Source organism: Athene noctua, chromosome 1 (genome assembly GCF_965140245.1).
Source record: "Athene noctua chromosome 1, bAthNoc1.hap1.1, whole genome shotgun sequence".
Classification (NCBI taxonomy): Eukaryota; Metazoa; Chordata; class Aves; order Strigiformes; family Strigidae; genus Athene; species Athene noctua.
This window is the reverse complement of record NC_134037.1, coordinates 45912309-45927490: the sequence shown is the minus strand read 5'-3', so window position 1 is coordinate 45927490 and position 15182 is coordinate 45912309. Positions and strand designations below refer to the sequence as shown.

At 36.1% G+C, this 15182-nt stretch overlaps 1 protein-coding gene across 3 annotated transcripts in view; it reads right to left on the bottom strand.

The window, feature by feature from the left end:
* KLHL32 (kelch like family member 32) overlaps positions 1 to 15182 on the bottom strand; it is a 130175-nt gene that overhangs the window by 93420 nt on the left and 21573 nt on the right. For 2 of the 3 annotated variants that reach the window (XM_074896078.1, XM_074896077.1), the window contains 3 exons: positions 8482 to 8581; positions 6205 to 6293; positions 3006 to 3186 (listed from right to left, as the gene is read on the bottom strand). In XM_074896078.1, the coding sequence (XP_074752179.1) occupies positions 3006 to 3186; positions 6205 to 6227 (204 nt within the window). In that variant the 5' untranslated portion in view covers positions 6228 to 6293; positions 8482 to 8581. The remainder of the gene's footprint in view (positions 1 to 3005; positions 3187 to 6204; positions 6294 to 8481; positions 8582 to 15182) is intronic. The other variant, XM_074896076.1, reaches the window with a different exon arrangement.

Below are 15182 nucleotides of genomic sequence, written 5' to 3'. Positions count from 1 at the left end.
CTCATATCTCCGGCTTGTCTTAGAAAAGCAAATGAGGATTTTACTCCAGACTATAATGTCAAAGAAAAATTGGTAAGGCAACATCTGTTTGACCTTCTCCACTCTTCCACATACAATGGCTCCAATTCCCTGTCTGTAACATGACACATTTAGCTATCCTCCTAAAGTGCTAATAAACTTTTCTTTGCAGTAAAAGAAAGAAATATGTGGCAATTTGGAAAAAAAAAAAATAAAATATGCCACTCAGCTGACCTGTTATTCTCATCAAGAAAACCTCACAATTTCCTATTTATCTCCATCTAAATCAAAGTAGACAGAATATGTAGAAAACCATAAAACAGCTCTGTGGAAACCAAATATCTAGTCTATTATACAGCTGTTTTACAAGAGTGGAAAAAAAAGAGAGAACAAACAAACAAAAAAAATCATGCTGATTCATTCTGATAGACCCCTGTGTAGAATTGAACACATTTCTGGAATAGTCTGTTAGTTCATAAGAACTGGGTGACAGCCTCTCCACATAGAGCTGAAGGTAGGGCTGGTATATTAATCAAACCTATGGAGAAACAAGAAGCTACAGTAGGCAAGTTCTTTGTGTCATACTGATGTATAATGCTGTCACCTCAGTTTTACTCAAGGCAACTCCAACACCTGATGTTCCCAGAATCCCATCCACTGCAGTACTGCACTTAGATCTTACAAAAATTAGTGAAAGGTAAGTTTCCCATAGCAATGACTTCGTAAATTACTTCAGGGTTAGAAAATCTGCAGGCTTCATGCAAGAATTCCTCCAAGAAAGTCCAAGAAAAATTAAGGGTAGAAATCATCTTATGTAATATTAACAGCTAAGTTTGAAGCATGTGAGTCTAGTCTTTATGACCAGTGGAGAGAGATCTGGCACTTCCAGATGGTCATTCATTTCATTCTAAATAAATCTTCTCTTTTATCACCCTCTGGAAATGTTTGTTTGTCTTCACTGGCTCTAAATGAAACTGGGCATCATTCTCCTAAATCTTAGGTAATGAATACTCAGGTAGCTCAAATTACGCAAAATCCCCCTAGATATATAAACATTAATAATCTCAGTTTAAATACAAAATATTATTTTTTAATCAACTCTTACTTCTTCTACATTATTAGAATCAGGAACATAGTGTATAGTAACATTTTTGCCAACTTCCTATGGAACATAAATCTCATCTCACAATTTCTAACAAAGCTTTTTGTCCATTAGTAATAAAAACCTGTTTGGCTGATTTCATTAAGTACGAGTTCCATATTTATAGCTGATACCTAAAGTCTAAAGAATATGTCCTGCCCAATAATAACAATTTTGAGTCAGATCAAATCACTAAAAGCTGCATACATCATTCTTGCACTTTTGGGGTTTTTTAATAGATAATATTTATGTAGCAATTAGCAATTTGATTTATTGCAAAACTGTTTTGTTGGGTTTTTTTTCCTTTCCGTAGGGCGGCATTAAGATTTTAATTTGCTGTAACTGTCCAGCAAATACCAAGTAACTCAATTAGAAATAAGAGGGTGAGTCACAGTGCCCCAATCTCAATGTCAATTAGTAAGTGACCGAGGTAGAAGCTGTGCCTACCACACTGCTTGGTACAGCTGCCCACTCTATGATGTTTCTATGCACAGGGTACAATGAGCTCTGGAAGGAGTATGTGTCACAGGTGCAGAGGAATGATATGGCACCCTTTTTAAAATATTTCAATCAAAGCAGAACAGTAGGCCTGTAATATATCTATCATCAACAAGTATATATAGCACTTGCTAGAGATAGAGCGCTCCAAAATCCTTCTCTGCACACTGGGGTAAAAGGAAAAAAGTGGTAAGCAGTGTTACAGCAGGCCAGGGCAACATGACAAAGCTATGGTAGTACAAAGTATGCAGCAGCAGAACACATAAGCATGCAGACAAGCTCAGAGAATGAGCAATCAATTGGCTCAGTATCACCACAGTGAAAGTAACATCAAGTTAACAATATTTCTTAAATACACAGAATAAATTAAGTCTCAGTTCTAACCAAAAGAGAGACAGAGTTGACAAGAAGATAAAAATTCTGCTTAGGTAATTAAGGATATAGAGCAGTTGTCATACACTGTATTACTGTTGTAACAAAACAAAAAGGTCACCATAAAGAAGTTCATAGCACTGCAATTACACTGTAGGCAAAATATTAAATAAACTTACTTTGTTAGAGAAAACAGACCTTTAAATTAATTTCTGCTTTAGTCTCTGAGCAACAACAGGATGACTCACACCCAGAAACACCAGTCAACTAAAGAGCTATAGACAGCCCAAAATTTTGAATAGGTACGTTATAATGAAACTCAGTAGAATTGCTTCATATGAAGAATGCTATTCCTATTAAAAACTCAATTTTCCAGTTACTCCGATTTTATCACCCGAGTTCAATTTTCCATGTTGAGTGTCTGAATTAGATTTCCAAGAGAATATTTTAAGCTTTGCTTTTCAGTAACATTTGTTTCTGAAAATAAGTTTTATTACACCAAAAAAATTGCTATGACCACTTCTTCGAGAATAACCATCTACAACCCTACAAAACTTCCTCCAAGCTGATTTAAATTGCATTTATTAATATTTAAATTCCCTTTCCCCATCTTTCCATGCTCTAGTCACAACTGTCTCAAATCTCTGGCATCCACAAAAAGCTTCCACTTTCTGACTTCAATGGGACATAAGATTCACAGAAAGATGTGTTCTGCCTTTCTTAGGGTGAGGGGGGAGACTAACCAGAAATAATGATGATAAAAAACTTAATTATGTTCTTAACATTTCTGTCTTATGAGATGTATGTGGATATTTAAAGTTGTATACTCCACTGAATGTGCAGCAATCCTGAATTTTGTATAGGCTCAAACTTAAAGCTTGGTCAGAATGATATCTATAACCATCACTGTCTCCTATCCCCAGTGTAATTTTTAATATTATTGTAAGAAAAGAAAAAAAAAAATCTTTGGACTTACTCGGAAATAGTCACTGCAGGCTGCCAGGACAGCTTTATGTGCATGGAATTTCTGTTCTTCAGCAATAAGGGTGATATCACAAAGTATGCCATCTCTTCTTTGTTGGTTCAGGGCTGCCAGGACAGCATCGTTATGGGAGCTAGACTGACACAGCCTCTGACCTGTCAGCATTTCCTGAACACTGAGAGGGGACAGAGGAAAGATTTTGTCAAAAAAAAAAAAAAAGTATGAAACAGACAGATTCAGTCAGAAAAATTGAAGAACTTTTTCTAAGACAGGATTTGATAATTCTTAGAAAGAAAGAAAGAAAGAAAGAAAGAAAGAAAGAAAGAAAGAAAGAAAGAAAGAAAGAAAGAAAGAAAGAAAGAAAGAAATGTCATGAACCCTGTCAGTCAAAAATCTTTACATATATATGGAGGTTACAGGAAAAGTTCAGTATAACAAAGTATTATGAATCCTGATTATATACTTGAATTTAAAAACCTCAACTGGTCTGATTTTCATTTGCTGCAATGGAAGTGAGCTGGACTCAGTGGATTAATTCAGAATCATTTTAGAATTGAGAAGAAGAATGGGCTTAGGTCAATGGAGCAACAGGAAAACTAAGTGGCTCAAACTGATGCATTAGTGGAAAGGAGCACATCTGTATGTATGTAAGTAGTCCTACTAAAAAGAATGAAGATTCATGGTCTCAGGTGGCCTGTTGAAGTCTGATATTGCATTACTGATTGGTTTTAGATATTTCAGGTCATTTACGTTTATGAAGTGTCATGGGGTTTTTTGTTTGTTTGTTTTGTATGGGGGTGGAGGATGCTTGCTTGTTTCTAAAATGCTGAGGCCTTCCACCACCTCTGAATATCTCCTTGTATGAATACACAAGATTTCCGTGTCATCCAGCCTAAGATTGCCTGATTGTAGCTTCCTTTTCTACAGCAGAAGAAAGAGCCAATGTAACTATTGATGCAAACAGAAACAAATCAAATCCGCAAATCCTCTTTGGCACAAACCAATGCGGTGTATTTGAAATCTGTGAGAGACTACAAATTTATATTGCCTAGGTCTTTATAGAAGGTGAGTTTACAGTCATTCCTGAGTAAATCAAAGTAAAGGCATAACTTTTTTTTTTGATTAAGGGGTAAATAAACCATCATTTTTTCACTATAGTCATGTAATTCACTCCATATACATGCTAAGCAGCAGCTGTATGGCTGCTATATTCTCCTTTCCCAATCAACACACACTCTGTACTGCCTACCCCACTCCTGCAACTTGGGCATCTGTAAACTAACGCAGACCTTGCAGACTGTTTGCTCTAATTTAACCTAATCTTTTAAAAAGACAAGAATGAAGAAATTACTTCAAGAAGAATGGTGGAAGTGGAGTTACACAGGAATAGCCTATATCTAAATTCCACCCCCTCTCTAATAGTTTAGGTTTCACACATGGACATACCCTACATGCAATTCAAAATGATTCATACAAATTATTCTTTTTCCTTCAGCTGTTCTGTTTGTGGAACCTCACTGATACTCTACATGACAATTATCAAGAAATGTAATTTGTTAAAATACAAGGAAATTATTTCTAACAATTATTTGCCTTCTTTAATTTCTATAGCAAATTCACTAAATCAAACCAAGAGGTATTATTTTGGGCAGGCAATGCTACAGGTTAAACTTGCTGTATTAAAAAAATTAATAAAACTGTATTTTTTTCTCCAGTCTTCATCAACAGCAATAAAGAATCCAAAATCAAAGGTTAACCATCAGTTATGTAACTGATTCTTGGAGAACTCCAGGATGCAGTCTGCTCACCCTGTTCTTCCCCTGAAAATCCTGGAAGAAAATTGGGGTTTCAGGGGGAGGGTGTTGTGTTGTTTTTCTTCTAAGGGAACATTAAAAAATTGGAAGATAACCTGTGGAAGTATAATAAGCTAATTAGACCTAGAGATGGTTTCTCTGTATTTCTGTTTTTATTAGCCTCCCTCACAATGTTGTGATTCAAGCCCTTCATTTCTCTTGCTTTTCTCACAATCATCCAGAGGTGATTTAGCACAAGAAAATGACTATTTCACTCAACAGAAAACAGATCGAAGGAACAAGGCACCAGGGTAATTTTTGTGGGGATTTTTTTTTATTTTTATATATACATACAAATGTATATACATAAAATCACACATCTGTGGTTTTGAGCTCTATCATAACATTTTTTTCAATTCAATGACCAAAGTAAAAAATCAATTGCCTGTAACCCTTGTATTAACAACATACAAAGAATGTATACACCTTCAAGGCAATATAACTGGAATTTATGAATGAAAAAGCACTGATTCATTAAATATAACATGGCCACATTTTAGTGATATTGTCTGTTAATGTACTCAACAGCTGTAAAACGCAAGGAATTCCTGATTCTCTTCCGGCAGGGCATGGGAAGCATTGAAGGGAAGGGGGAATAGAACTGGAATGACACAACGTCCCAGTACTATCAAGTAGATTTCTGAGCTCCCAGATCAGCCCATGGGTGTTAACTACTCTGCATAACAGAACTACCACCAGTGTACCAGACTAGTGCAAAGTTCTGCAGAAAAATAACTAGATTAATAAATTCTGAGTGTTCTGCCTTAAAGTGCTCCCAGAAACTAATTAAATTACAACTATCAAATCTCTGATGAAACAATGGGCAATACAAATAAATGAGAAAGGATAGACTGGCAAGTACATATAGATTATTAAGACTCTATAAAAGGGATACAGAATGGGAGATTCTGGAAGGCAGGAAGACAAGTTTAGAGAGAATGCTTTTAAAGTGATTTCAAAGAACTGGAAAAGTAATAGATGTCCTGAAGAGTGGAACACTACAAACACCAAAAATGATCACAAGCCAGCAATTCAAACACATGAATGTAAAAGACCAGTTGATTCCATAATCAAAAATTCCAAGTAAAGACAAAGGCATAAAGAAGATAACATATGAAGAGATTGTGGGATCCAAATGAATCCCAGGCATGCTTCTCTCTGCTAGAGAAAAATGGCAACAAGAAAGAAATATTTTGCAGATTATAGCATGGATTTATATTAAATAATATGAATTACTAATAAACAAAAATATTAATTTCTCTTTTCTACCATCTGTTGACTGATGCTTTGGTAAACATCCTAAATGTGAATGACTTCATACAAGCTACCAAGTACTATACCTCAGACACCTCTCAGATGGCATCTTTCAGTTTTGCTCTTCTGAATATCAAATCTTATAGTCCTGTAGAGAAAACAGCATACATTGCAGCTAGAAAGAGAGAAAGGAGATAAACATTAACATTCAAAGCATACACAGACAGCCTTAAAGATCAATACTTTCAGAACGTGTAATTCAAAAGCAACCTTCTTCAATTTTTCTACTGCAGAAAGACATATCACGTAGATTAAGTACATGTGAAATTTTTTGGGCTAGATTCAGTACAGCCAGAAAGCGGCCTTTCCTCTAGTCTTTCCTAGAAATTCACACCCTACCATCTGAACTTCCTGCATCTACCGCCCTTGAGGCATGTCTCCTTTCTGCAAACTCAGGCACACACATTATTTCAACGAGGTGGAAGAGTGGTGAGGGAAATATCTTCCTCAAAATCCCTCAATTTGAAGGACAGGCCAGAAGCATGCACTGATGTTTGCTTACTTCCCTGAACAACATACAGCTATAAAAATCTTGCATCTCAGTGGAATCTCACAGGACTGTCTAGGATCTAAGAGGTTTGCCATAAACCTAAACTCATTCTTTGACTAAATTTTTCCTAAAGACACAATTTGGTGGGGAAGAGGTTTACTGTATACTCCAAAAGGCAGCTCCCATTTTCCCCAGATCAACATTCTTAATTGACTAATCAGTGCTATGACCAAATATCCCTAACAACCTGGATATAAAAAAGTCTTCTGGTAAAACAAACAGTACAGTAAAAGAAGTATGATTACATTTATAAACTCTACAGCTTTTTTAAAAAGGTAAAATATTAAAGTGACCATATAAATTAACATATGCTGCTTGATGATTACTGAAAGTTACTTCTGTAACTTCAATAAAAGGGGTTTTTTCCACGTTCCAATTAAAACAATGCCCTATTCCAGGTGCTATTCAGAGGCTTCTACTGAGATCAATACTGAAAGTTCACAAAAATCCTTTTATAGTTTCACTAATTAAACAAATAAAAATACAAATAATCCAGTTCTTTGCTTATATTAATTTGTTCTTAATTTTGTCCCTTAATCTTACATTGGCTGGTAGTTTTACTTAGAAAGACACTACATTAATTTCAGGGAGACTCTGCAATAGATATGTGAAGGCAGAATTAAGCCCTTAAGCCAGTTCTCAGATAACAAACAAACCACCTACTTCTTCCACTGTCAGGGGATCAGAACTTAACACTTTCTGAAGAATTAAGTTTAAAAAAAGGCATTCTTCTCCTAGGAAATGAAGTTTCAGGAAGGAAAAATCTTTCAAATGCCTTCAAACAGTTTGACAGCATTTTCAAGGAGGATTTCATCAAGGTTTGCAAAGGATGTCTAGGATACACTGCATTGTTTGTTCCACACCGCTGGACTTGTTTTCCTGGCACTCTGCAATCAGATCCAGAGGCACCTCAAAACATGTGCCTAACTGGGCCCTTGAGTGCATACCAGCTACTAAGGACTTGATCTCTATTTCTGTCCCTCTCATGATCCAGTCAGCACTACCACAAATACAGCTCAATAAACTGTTAAGCTTCTTGATCAAACCACTCCGAATTTTGGCAGGCAGGCTGCCCTCCTTCCTACTTATCACAGCACTGTAGAAACAAGCATTCTTGCAATGATAAACTGCTCTGAAAACAGTAGAGTCCAGTTCACATTTTTATAAACACAAGTAAGAAATTTTCTTCCTCGTCTTCTCCAATCTGCCAATTTTTTAAGTCAAGAAATGTCCAGCAGTCCTGATATTGCTGGCTACAGCTAGGAAATCCTACAACAGCCAGAGACTGGTATGGAAGAAATTCAAGCCTTCTTTGACCTTTTCAAGAGGTTCCAGACTCTCTGGCCCACAAAAAAACCCCAAGCAGCAGTGAAAGCAAACAGAAGGCAAAGACCTAGAAGGAAAAGTGTTCCTTTTACAATAACTGAAGCATGTGCTTCAAAGAATTAACAAAACATCTAAATAGTCCCATATGGAGTTCAATGTTTTGCCCAGACAAATCTTTCCTAAATTTTGCCTTATGTCCTTTCTCCTCCCAAGTGCCAGTGCAGCATGCCTCACTTTCTATTTTTAAATCTATATCACATACACAAGAATACTATAAAAGTGTGTAAATAATTTAATCAATACTGCACTTTTTTGTTTAGCAATACAGAATTACTTAATGCAGCTTAAAATTTTTAAGACATAGAAATTTTGATTTATATATATATTCTTGGGGGGAAAAAAAAAAAAAAAAAAGGGGCATTTCCACCTCTTGCACGGATGTGCTGTGCCAGGACAGTTCCAAAATCCTTTGTACCAAGAGCTTTTTCTTCTGTTTCAGATAGCTGGGTCCATCTTCTTCATGTAAGCTGTCATTGGTATATAAGGAAACTGTTTGTACTAGAATGTTTAAGACATACTATTGTCTTTCTATTTAACTACTTCAAGTAATTAAACTGGTTTAAAAGATTAGTTTATAAATTTAAGGATAAGACTTTTGGTTTAAATGGAAAACTTTAATTCCACCTAAATCCTTCTGTTCTAGTGAAATACTCCATTACGCTGGAGATTAACAGGAAAAATATAAGCCAAACAGAAAATACTCACTAAATCTTAGGTTTGAGATACACGTTAAATTTGCTATAAAACATCTTTTTGCATATTACTGAGATATTCACTTCTTACAAGTCTACGATGAAGATCACTAACCACTCATCCTATTATATTTTACAACTTTTATTTCTTATTGCATTGTTTGTTCACATCCTAGAAAAGTGCAAAAAATAAAAATTTACAAAAAAACCCTAGTAATGATCCAATTAGTGTTGAAAGAATGCAACAGGATAGGGGGAGAGCATTTGTTTTCCATAAAAACACAGTATATCCAGGGATTTCAAAGATAAGCAATATTTCATTGTCCATGCAAGTGATTGTGTCCAACTAATATATGAAAACAGCGTTTGTTCTGTGTCAGCCTCAGTAAATGTCAGTCTTTCTATATATATTTTGTCTTAGTCTTACGATGTAGCAGAGTAAAAAGAAGGTTTTTTCACTCTCCCAGGAAATCTTGGAGCAGTGTGCCACTCTGGTGAATCCATCACGTATTGCCAGGCTATGGTTCTTCTCTAATCTAGATTAGCAGTGCAGTTCAAGAATTATTTGTTCAAAGATTTTTAAAGAAATAGTATTTAAGCAAAGAGTATTTCTTCCCTTAATTTAGTTGATTATAATACTGGTTTTGTAGATACTAGACAAAGCAATTTGAGATATCAAGGTGCTGGAGCGATTGCAGAGGAGGGCAATAAAACTGGTGAAGGGCCTGGAGAACAAATCCTATGAGGAGCGATCGAAGGAGCTGGGACTGTTCAATTCGAGGAGGATAAGGCTGGGCGGAGACCTCATCACTCTCTACAGCTGCCTGAAAGGACATTGTAGAGAGGTTGGTGCTGGTCTCTTCTCACAGGTGATTAGTGACAGAACAAGAGGGAATGGCTTTAAATTGCATCAGGGGAGGTTTAGACTGGACATTAGGAAAAAAATTTTCACAGAAAGAGTGGTCAGACAGTGGAATGGGCTGCCCAGGGAGGTGGTGGAGTCACCATCCCTGGATGTGTTTAAGGGTCGTTTAGATGAGATGTTGGGGGATATGGTGTAGGGGAGAACTTTGTAGGGTAGGGCTGGTGGTTGGACTTGATGATCCCAAGGGTCTTTCCCAACCTGAATAATTCTGTGATTTCCAAACCTTATTTACTGGCAGAATGTATGTGTCTTTTTTCAGAAAAAGCTTGCATTCACTTAAATTAGTTTAATCTTGAAGAACCAATACCATACTCAAGGTTTGCACAGAATGCATCTGAGGCATTGAGAGAATTTCAGTCAAAACTTCTCTTAATAGTTTTGGGAGTTTTGTCCTTGTATTATGTAGAAATGAATTGCTGGTGAAAGTATTTCTGATTAATTCTTGAAACTACATGCCAATAAAATATGGATTGGGCTAAGGGGGGGGGGGAACGACAAACAACCCATACCTCACATTTAGTCCAGTTTACCACTGAAAATAATTTGAATGCCACAAAATTCAATATTTCCCCCCTCCCCCCCGAGAAATATTGGGCTTTTTTACAGCTCACATATCCAATTTTACAGAAGGACTTAAGCCACAGTCCAGATCATCACAGAACTAACTCTGTGCATAAACAGGTTCTGTATTTTAGATGTAGTGCCTAAGAAACATTTTTTCCCCTCTCATCATGATTACTTTGTCTTGCAAACTAGTAAAATTATATATTCATAATGGAAACTACAGTCTCTTAATAATGCCTGAAAATATGCAGCTTTTATGCATCATTCAAGCTTATATAAAATAAATATCACTATGGAAGTTTCATCAGTAAGTTTCACATTTGCGTTATGTAAATAAGAAGTGAGTTACAATCAACCTCAATGTGAACTCACAGAACATAAGCATTATTTTTATTAGTCAGAAATGAAGTGATTTGAAAATCCTGATTTTAAATGTGTTCTTATTGCAAAAATAAAATAGTGTTTGACAAGAAATGAGTTGTCACTTCTTTACTTGGGCAATTACATCTTAGACAGCAGTTACTAAATTATTCCTCTTCCCACAAGATACTCATTCCTCTCCCAACCTCTGAGCCCCAGCCTAAGTTTAGGGGAAAGCAAAGGATCTGTTGCCTATCTTGAAGTCAGAAAACTCTATTTCAGGGGAGCTTAACAATTACTTAATCATTGGTCATTGGCTTTAGCACTTTACAGAGTAGGATCCTCTTCCACCTGGGGTGGGCTGCTCTTTTCACCCATCTGCTGCCCTCTTGGCTGCCTCCACAGTTCTAGGTAACATACTGTGCTGCTGTGGGAGAAGTGAGACTGCCCTTCCCAGAAATTTGGCAAGGCTGACAAATTGTAATTTGAGAAAAATCAAAGTGAAGAGATACAGAAAGATGCTTTTGTAGACAGAAGAGAACCTCATGGCTAGTATCAGCACTCCTTTAAAAGACAGGTCAGAAATTTACACAGCAACTGATGCCTTTCACCCCCTAAATAAACCAGTATAACTGTGAAAGTCTGCAACACAAAATTTGAACCAATTATCTTTCAAATAACTGACTGAGACCCACACAGCTATCATACATAAAGATTCACTGCAACCAAATGCGACATCCCTGCTGTTCCGATGATCCACATCTGGAGTGAGGTAGGAGAGCAGGCTGCCTAGAACCCTTGTGGATGTCTTCATATGGAATGAAGCAGCTACTGGTTTGCTCCCCACAACAGCCCCTGCTGCTTCAGACCCACTCACAGGGTGACAAAAAGACTGGCTTGCCTTTCTGGGAAGACCTGCGTTATTCATCTCAATGAAGGATGCAGTGAGAAAGTTTGGGAAGTGTGGAGTCCTTTACACTACGACCACTTAAGAAGGCTTTCACTCAGTTAATCACAAATAAGGCTGCTGATTTAATGGCTGGAGTGGGGGATCTTCAAGGTCTTTTCCAACCGAGATGATTCTGTGATTCTGTGATCTATTTACCACTAAACTTCACAGAATGACACTCCAGCAGTTAAGTATTACTCTGCCCATAAACTCCTCCAGTGTGCAAAAAGCCCTCTAATTTCTCCTCCTTTAATTTTTTACCTTGAATTGGGAAAGCCACTCATTTATCTACTTCCATATTATCTAACACAATAGTACCTATCAAAAATCTGTTTTAAATAATCAATTTTAACATTCAAACAAACTAGCCAAACCCTGAGGATTTAATCTCATTTCACATATGTAGGTTTTAGTTAGCTTCCTAAACTGAGGTTGTCTCACTTGTCAGTAACCATTAAAACATGTTGATTTGTAAAACTTGCCACCAAATGTAATTTTTTTATTTCTATGAGTATTAATAACATTTTTCTAGTTCGTAATATTTCATTTAGTTATATTTATTAATATTCTTATTTCTGACTCTTATGTTGGAAAATGGTGACTCAACATTACTTTCATAATTTGCAGTGTGTCAAACTAGATTGGACAGAAACTTCTGAAATTCTGTTAAGAAGAACAGAAATATTCAATTTATAAATAAATCAAAAGATTTTGCATTTTCAAGTAGTTATCTTCAATTACTTATCTCCCTTCTGTCAAGACACTCCTTTTCAAAATGTGTATTTTAAGTTAGAAAAAATAACAACATACACTAGGTGCAAAAATGAATGAAAGAGATCATAAGCATCACGTAATTCTTTACTGCTGAAAAGCAAAATTTTGAAGATTAAGTGTCTGGACTCTGTGAAATGTTATTTTCCCTTTGACTGCAATATATCTGGCTTAAATTTGGTCTTTATTTGAAAAGAAAATTTAATATTTAAAATCTATCATTAGTACACTACGTCCATTTCTTTCCAGAATGACTTCATAGCACATCCTGAAGGAAGCAGTCACAGATGCAGAATAAAACCAGTAAGATTTACCCATGGCAATTTTCTGTCCTAGTTTACATGCTTATTCATACAAGCTTCTGGTTTTGTCTTTAAAGTACTTTGGGTTTAGTAAGTCAGAATAAATCATCCTTTCAAGCTGCACTTCACCTTCTCTCAGAGTCTCTTCAGAAACAAGACTACATGAGTTTACTAGTCACAGAAAAAAAAGGACAGCATTATCTTCTCTTTTTTAACAGAGTTCTGCCAAATTAATTTGTCAAAAGGGAAACACTTGTAAACAGCTAAAAAAAGCTTGATTGCAAAGTCGCTCTTTTGAGTATATTAAAACACTTCTCCCACTTGTCTGGGAGACACTACTTTTCCCCTTTTCTATTAAGATCTTTAAGAACTGAAAGATTTTTCTCATCCCATACAAAAATGTTCAAGAACATCACAACTGTGAGAAAAACTCTTCCACTGCCCAATGTTGTCAGTGAAACCATAACTCAGGCTCAACCACAAGACTCTCATCTAATTTAGTGCCTCAATATAGTGACTTTCAAGAGAAAGCATTCATAGTACTGGAGGAAAAAAAAAATCTTAGATTTAATTAAAATTACAATACCAACGGAGTAAAAAATTGAAAACCTGGATTTGTTTGAAAAAATAGGAGTCAGTCAAAACAATGCATGAAAACATTCAGGAAAATCAATAATAAAGTAAAAACACAGTAAGAAAAAACAAACTGTTATACTCCTGATTAGTTACAAACTATTTTCTTGTGAGACTCGAAAGGTCACTTCAGGCCATCAGTTACAGTCAATTAGAATCATGAAGTTTATTGTCTATCACTACCAAATTACCATCTGACTTCACAAATCATTAAGATCTTAAACCACAGAAATATAAACTGAAACCATAGAGGTAAAGAACGTACAAGCAGAACCACATCTTTGTGGCTTTATATCATCTATGTATCTGAATATATCAGTATTCAGAACATACTTTCTGAAGAGGCATTCAGATAAACAAATAGCCAGGTCTGTGGAACTGAAAGCATATTTTACCTACACTACCACTTCAGCAAGAGTTTGTTGCGTTCTACTGATAAAGCCACATGCAATACTACCCATGAAAGCCATGAAAGGAAATAGTCTGCAGTTCTACAAGACAGGGTGACTTCAGTAGCTTGTAACTGAACTTCCTTTTGAAATTTCATTTGCATTTTCTATGGATAAAAACAAAACCAACCCTGTTCTTTAAACCTAAGCATTTTTCTTCTGGGAAATTCAACATGTTTGTGACAAAATGTGGAAGGCTTCTCAGAATGCTTTAACTAGAGATATCATAATTATTTCTCCCAATAACTCTAGAAACGAACACTGAACTGGACACAGAAGAGTGAGCTGTGCTGTCAACTTCATCAGGGCCTCACTCAGATAAGCCCTGGATTTTTAACTGTCACAACCATCAAGGCGCTTTTATTGAACACGACAATCATTCTTTACTAGAGCAGTCAATAATGACTAAGAGTCAAAAATCATGGGTATGCTTTTGAAACCACTTCAAATCTGCATATCCAGTATTCAGGCCAGACAAGAGTATACAGAACTGTAGATAGTCTGCAATATTGGCAATTAGTCTGCATGAACTTACACATTTTATAACTATGACTGAAACATAAACGATCACATTTTCTGCTTAAACCCACATAAAAATATTAAGAAGAGCGTAAGTGATTGCTGGATAGTGGATAGCCTTGCATAACTGATGTGACCGTTTATGTGTCTACATACTACACTATCATGAGATTTATTAACTAATGGCATTTGCAGTGAAAAAGTATATATATCTTTCAATAAAAGCATGGAAAGTTTATAAATCTCTATGGGACCTACAATAGTCCTTCAACTTTCTCCACAAGACAGCATTCATGAAGTTTAAAAAGAAAAGGCTGTGAGTACCAGTAGCTAAGTAAACATGCACCTTCTAAGAATGACCTTCAGTAGCCACAGGGTGGCAGAACTATACTTCATGATAATCTATACCTCCAGGACAGTGAGCAGACTATTTCAAGGAGTCCTTACCCCCCCCCCCCCAATTACAATAGCATAAAATACTTGCTGTGTGTTCAGTGGGTGCTTCCAACACCAGGAATCAGGAAAAAATGAAAGTAAAAAGCCTGTACATGACAGTACTACCAATTGACAGTTCTCCAAACATCAGAGCATTGCAACAGGTTACTGACCTCCATGTTTCTATTTTGACAATTTATTCAAGTCATACATTAACCAGTCACTAGAATCACTATCAATTTTTCCTCATATCATTAAATTAGCATGAAATTTTTCAGGCCAAAGGAAACCCTATACACTTCTTCATTGGAAGTGTAGGTGATCTCACCCACATACATCCTTAGAAGGCAGGGAAAGTTTCTTCCATATTAGAAAATTTAACAGTGCCAGTGATGGTTCCATTGCCTATACAGTTAGACCGTATTTGATCTCTTGTGGCCTCCAAAATAACATGGCCACATCCAAACAA